The 6952-nt window shown below is 32.0% G+C and overlaps 1 protein-coding gene across 1 annotated transcript; it reads left to right on the forward strand.

Moving 5' to 3' along the window:
- Nucleotides 1-319: 319 nt before the first annotated feature.
- LOC129905049 (heavy metal-associated isoprenylated plant protein 47-like) lies at nt 320-1363 on the forward strand. The gene is made up of 3 exons (XM_055980435.1): nt 320-325; nt 424-502; nt 1035-1363. The coding sequence occupies exons 1-3, from the start codon at nt 320-322 to the stop codon at nt 1361-1363; spliced, it is 414 nt and encodes a 137-aa protein (XP_055836410.1).
- Nucleotides 1364-6952: the final 5589 nt, after the last annotated feature.

Below are 6952 nucleotides of genomic sequence, written 5' to 3' on the forward strand. Positions count from 1 at the left end.
AAGGACATTTTGATACATTGCACATTTCTTTAGTTTAAGATTATAAAATTTAAAAGTCATTTTTATGCTTCTTAAATTTTTTATCAAGTCAAACTAAATAAACAAATTAAAACGGATAAAATAAATATATATATGATTGAGATAGAAAATTCTTCCTTTGACTTTTATCTTTTAATATATTTGGGGTAATGATTAGTTCATACATCCATGTCTATGATATTCTCTATCTTAAGCATCTCTCATATTTATAGGCCACTTTTGCCCCTCCTTATGCCCATTTGATTCCTATAGAAAGCTCTAAATATATATAGCGTTGAACATGAAGGTAAGTTGAAACAAGATTAATATAGCTAGGATTCTTTGCTTTCTTTGTCTTTTTTTTTTTCCTGTCCATGGCTTATCTAATGTCAATCTGTCATACAGCAAAAGGTCGTGATTGATATCCCACTTAGCAGTGATAGGGGCATATCAAAGGCAATGCAGATTGCTGTAACTATTAAAGGTGAGTTTTTTATTTTTTGTTTTATTAACCCCTTAGATTAAATTTGAATGTTCAATGATCAAAGTCTCGAAATTCGAAAGATTATACGTATTTTGTTTTTATGGGACAAAATCATGGAACTATTCCACCTAAGGATGTCAAACAACCTTTCACACGAGCCTCCAACGATTCATTCATCTGATAGTAAATTAGAGCCACTTTTTGATTCTGCAGTAGTATTCATCCTCAATTTTTTCATTTTCAGGTAAAGATCACTTCCTGTACGTTATAATAATATTGTTGACCAATTTCATAATGAATAATCTAGCCGTTTTAATTTACGGGAAATACTTTTTTTTTTTAGTTTGTCTTAAATTTTTTTATCACTTTTCTTTAATTAAAATTACCTTAGCTTCAATTTTTTTTTGTCTTTATTGAAATAATTTATAATCACATAAATATCTAAGAGTTATAATTTTAAACGGCCAGACGGAGAGAGTACTGTTTTACGATCCCTAATAGGTAACTTACTGTATTGATTCATTGTTTGTAGGTGTTACATCGGTAAATATAGATAAGGGAAAAAGTCATTTGGTGGTGATAGGAGAAAGAGTTGATTCATTTGAATTGATGAAGTCCCTAAAGAAGAGGTTTAAGTGTGCTAGTATTGTGAGTGTAGAAGAAGTGAAACCTCCCAATAAAGAAGAAGAAGAAAAGAAGAAGAAGAAGGAAGAAGAAGAAAAGAAGAAGAAAAAACAAGAGGAAGAAGAAAAAGAAAAGTGTTGCAAACCATGTTATCCACCAAACCCTCCATGTGTACAGTACTATCCTGTATGCCAACCTGTTTACGATAATTATAACCCAACTTGCTCTATTTTGTGATTCTTCCTATATATATATATATATATATATATATATATATATATATATAATGGATTTTTTGTGATTCAACTATTGCATTTACATGCAAGGGCATTTTTACTACTCTATAGTTTCGGCGTAATAAAGTTTGCATTATCTTTTCGCACTTAAACGCATAACATGTCATTGATAATGAAGATAAAATATGTTGAAAGTTGGGGAGAATACAATCGATATGAAGTATCATTTGTGAAATTTGTTTTTCTTATTTTTTTTAGGAAGTCATTTTTAATTTTTAAGATACTTTATTTTCTCAGAGGAAAACGTTTTTCAAATTATTTTACCAAATCAAATTTGAAAAAATTGAAAAACATTACTATATATACAAAGCAATAAACTATTTGGATACTTCATCAGTCCCAATTTATGTGACACATTTAGAATTTCTAAAGTCAACAAAGTTTTTCTTTGACCAAGAATTTTTTATATGTTTTATAAATATTTTAAGTTGTTAATTGTAGTACTTTTTACGTATTTTTCTTATTTCAAAAACTTAAAATTTCTACGCTTAAATTTACGATTAAAATTTACTAGTTTGAATCTCAATATTTCAACTTGCAAATAGACTAGAACGAAATACTCAACTTATGGAATCAGGTTCCTTAAGTGTGTCAACACGATTAAGTAGAGAACACGAAAAGTTACCAATAGAGATACTTAGTACCCTACAAGATACTTAAATACTGTATGATAAATTTGAGTTAAGTGAACCAGGTTCAACTACTGAAACGGAGTGCAATAGAGTTAAGTAAATCAAGTTCAATTACTGAAATAAATTAAAGTGCAAAATAAAACAATAGAGAACACAATGATGTACAGTGCAAAACCTCCTTGCTCAAAAGTGTAAAAATCACAATCTACAATTAGGATTTCCAGCATCCTTCACTAATTCAAAGAGCGATTTCAGATTACTGCTTGATAATCTAAGAGGCTAATTCTAGAACCGTAATTCAACAGTTAGTTCTAACAACTCTCCAAGAAGATAAAAATCTCTTCTTGTTACAAACCTCACAATGATCACACCTTTAATAATGCTAGAAATTATTACAACTCTATAATAATCTTATTACAAACTTAACAAAAACTAATAACTCTAGCCTTTAATTGTCCAAACATCACACAAAATAACTCATCAATTTACTCCAACTGATGAACTTAAGAAAAGCTAATAACTCTAGTCTTTAACTAATCAAACTTCAATAATCAATAGTACAAACTCGAACACAACCAGTGAATCTAGTTTCAGTATTTTTGTGATGAAGTTTTCCAATTTTGCTTTAATGACTATTTTTCTCAAAATGGTGAATTTCGTAAATATGCAATAGGTGCGACTCTCAACGATCTTTTATGCTAGAGATTCGATATACATTAGAATATCATGATTTAGGTCTTTTACTTCGAATAGAACTTGGCCTTGTAAAAGGAAACTTGTGAATTCTTTCCTACTTTGTGTCTGCTTTGATGACTCCTACTTGGACTCAATATTCTTCTTTTATTTCTTTCTTTCTTTGTTCCTCTTTGTCAACTATTTATTTCTTTCCTTCTTTACTAATTTATTTCTGCTATTTATTCTTTCCTTTTTTTGTTCCAATCTTCCTTATATGTATAGGTTGTTTTTGTGCATTCATGTCTGGAGTGGTTCTGGTTCACCTGATAGAATAAACATAAGACTATAGCTAAATAGCAAATTTCGTTGCTAATCCTATTTAGAGATGAATTAGTGATAAATTTTCGTTAGCTACGAGCAAAATAGCAGCGGACCAACGACGATGTTCATAGCTAAATGTAGTATTGTTTAGTAGTTATTTGGATAGAATGTATCATTCTTCGTCGTTATTTAATGTCACATATCTACAATTTGAATAATAAATATAATAGAAAAGTAAGGTATGGGGTAGAGCTACTATAAAAAGGTAGGATAAATAATAAAATAAAATAATTAAATAATAATAAAGACAAATGAGAAATTATTAAGGTAACAATGCGATCACACCAAATCAATCGTTACACAAAATGAGACTTTTCTCCATTATTTATGATGGTTTTAAATGATATGATATAATAAAATTTAAATAATAATCAAAACAAACAAACAAACAAACAACAACAACAACAACAACAACAACAACAACAACAACAACAACAACAATAACATACCTAGTGAAATCCCACTAAGTGGGGAGGATAGAGTGTATGCAGACCATACCACTACATCGTGGAGGTAGAGAGGTTTTTTTTGAAAGACCCTCAGCTCAAGTACATCAAACCCAACTAAAGGAAGAAGAAATTAATGAAGAAAGTATAACAATTAATAAAAAAAAGTAGTGTAAAGTCTACATGAGACAAACAATAACAATAACAAAATAGTGTACTCAAAATATAATAAGTAATATATGACAAGAACGACAAGGGTAAGACTAGTACAACGACAAACACAAACAAGCCTAAGCCTCTGCAAGGCAAGACAACACTCTATCCCTACTTATATTCTATCCTAATACGTCACGTACACTCCTTCCTATCTAGAGTCATGTCTTCAATAATATGAAGCTGCGCCATGCATTATCTAATCACCTTTCTCCAATACTTTTTTGACCTACCCTTAGCCCTTCGAGTACCCCATACAACCCTCCTCTAGCACCTCCCTATTTGGGCGTCAATGCACCTCCTCTTCACATGCCCAAACTATCTCAATCTCAATTATTTCATCTTGTCCTCCATAGAGGCCACTCATACCTTCTCTTGAATGACCTCATTCTTAATCTTCCCGCTCTTAGTATTACCACACATTCATTTCAATATCCTCTCTGTAACATGCATCTTTTGAACATGTGAGTTCTTGACTGACCAACACTCCACCCTATACAATAAGGAAAGTTTAACCATCACTTTATAAAACTTACCTATAAGTTTAGATGGTACCTTCTTATCACAGAAAACTCTAGAGGCAAGCCTTCATTTCATCCATGTTGTCCTAACGTTATGTGTGACATCATCGTTGATGTTTCCACTACTCTGGATTATGAACCCAAGATATTTTAAAAAAATTCTCTTGGAAATAGTCTATGTCGCAAGCCTTACTTCCACATCTGTGCTTCATCCAATGCAAAATTGAATATGCACTTCAAATATTTCATTTTGATCCTGCTCAACCTGAACCCATTGGACTCCAGAGATTGTCTCAAAATCTCCAATCCAGCATTAACTATGTCCCATGTCTCATCAATTAGTACTATGTCATCCATAAATAACACACACCATGGAATCTCTTCCTAAATAGACTGCGTCAACTCATCTATCACCAAGACAAATAAAAAAGATCTAAGAACTGATGCTTGATATAGCCTTATAGAAAGTTCCCCGGGTCTCCTCCCATCGTCCTAACTCAAGTCTTATCTCAATTATACATATATTTAAACTAACAATACAATACAATACAACATGTTACAACCATCCAAACAAGGTGTAAGATAATAAGTAGTGAACTGGGTTCACTTTGTCAATCATCAAAATTACATATATGTTCTTTTAGTTTTCAATATTTTTTTTCTATTTTTGATGATGACAAACAATGCACCATATGTCCCTACACCATACCATATAACTTCCCTCTATAATTTTGGCATCATTGAAAACCATCAACCAAAATGAGTGTGATATCATTTTAACTCATGGTCACTCGGGCAATACTACCCATTACACACCTACTAACAATAATGTAAGTTAATCGGATGATATTAGTCATCTTCACACACAATCAAAATACAAAAAATAACACAATAAAGCACACGTGTACCAATTTAAGTCCCCAGGACCCCAAATAAAAAACATATGATATCATGAGTACGAGATAAAATATAAGCTCCATGAAAAAGCTATGGCAATAAGGAACTAAAGGACATAAACTGGAAAGAGGATTACTAAAACTGAGATAAAGAGGAGGTAAAATGTTTTTCCACAAGCATCAACAATTTTTCAATATGTTCATTGTGCAACCTCTGCTTCTTTAAGATTCAATACTTTACTTGAGCTGTCATGTGGTCCACCTTCAGTTGAGAATTTACAGCTTCAAAAAGACTATGCAAGAATTTTCCACTTGTAGGCACAGTGACAACTGAGTGGTGAAACTTATTTTTTCTTTTTTTTTTCAAACCTGGTCCAACTACGCAAAAATCTCACTCTTTCAGAATTTTTGTCAAATAACTTTTTCAAGATCACTTTTCATCCCTACATTTTTCAAAGGAAGACCAACTATGGTTAAGAGGCTCATTGGACTAAGATGCAACAATGATGGTTTTAGCAATAATGAGAGCACTGACAGTAGTTTGTTTCTAAGAGAATTGTTCCCCCTAAGAGATAATTGGCTGCACACTTTGAATGGATGGAGTTACGATTTGAAATTTTCTGAACATGGTGCAGATGTGGGAAGTTTGTAGGATGATGGTGACAATGAAAGGGTAGAACAAGATTCCCCTGCATTGGAGCTTGGGAGGCTTCAAGACAGAGAGGATGCTTATGGTTAAAAAGAGGAGTCTTGATACTTTTCTTGAAACATTTATTTTTTTAGGATGGATGATAGGCCCAAACTTATACTTCAATTAAGAAGTAGAAAGTGGTCGCTGTCAAATATATAACCCAATCAGATTGGGGTCGATCCATAGAAAATGCAGAGAAAATAAGCCTACTAACATTTACATTCAGTTGTACTCAACATTTTCCGAAGGTAAGAATGCATAAAGTAAACTATGATTTGTTGGTTTAATTAAGTAACTAGTAATAATGTTTACAATAGTAAAGTAAAGTTGACTTAGAGTTGTATTTAATATGAGAATATAGCTAGGACTGTGTTCCCAATGACATGTAACTCAGTAGACATATCATATCAGTGATCCTGTTTTAATGCATCACATGCAAAATCTAGCAAGTTACGTACATCTAAATGACTTCCAGTCCTATTAGATGAATTTCACCCTTTGCCTCCCAGTCTCAGAATGTATTACTACCTAACCCTTACTTTTGACCTCAGAAGTCTATCCCCTTCCGGGCTCAAGTCCTTAGAAGAAGGTTTGTAACTTTGGTCGTTATTGTAGTTATATTTTCCTAATCACTACCCCTCTCCCAAGCAAGTAATGAATTCAGGCAAGTTTTAACGCGTACAATCGCTAAAAGTAAATCAAAACGAAGATAACAACAATGCATGCTCATTCATTATTTGAGAATCACTTATATGTTTGCCTACTTTATTCCGTCATAGTTTTCACAACCCTAGTTGTGGAGTTTAGCTACTCATAATCTCAAGGAAGGTATCAAGAATTTTTGTAGAATTCATGCAATAATAACTTATGATAATTAAGCAATTAATCTCGGAACAATAGACGAATAACGAATCAAGAATAAAGCAATAATCATTATGACATTCAAACTTCAAAAAGGTGTTCACAAAAGCTCTATATCCTTGTTCAATACTCAAAAATCAGTAAAAAGTGCATAACCTAATAATAGACCCTTCAAGGGGTATTTATAGAATATAAAGAAAATCCTAAATAAAAT

This window comes from Solanum dulcamara, chromosome 10 (genome assembly GCF_947179165.1).
Source record: "Solanum dulcamara chromosome 10, daSolDulc1.2, whole genome shotgun sequence".
In the NCBI taxonomy this organism is placed as follows: domain Eukaryota; kingdom Viridiplantae; phylum Streptophyta; class Magnoliopsida; order Solanales; family Solanaceae; genus Solanum; species Solanum dulcamara.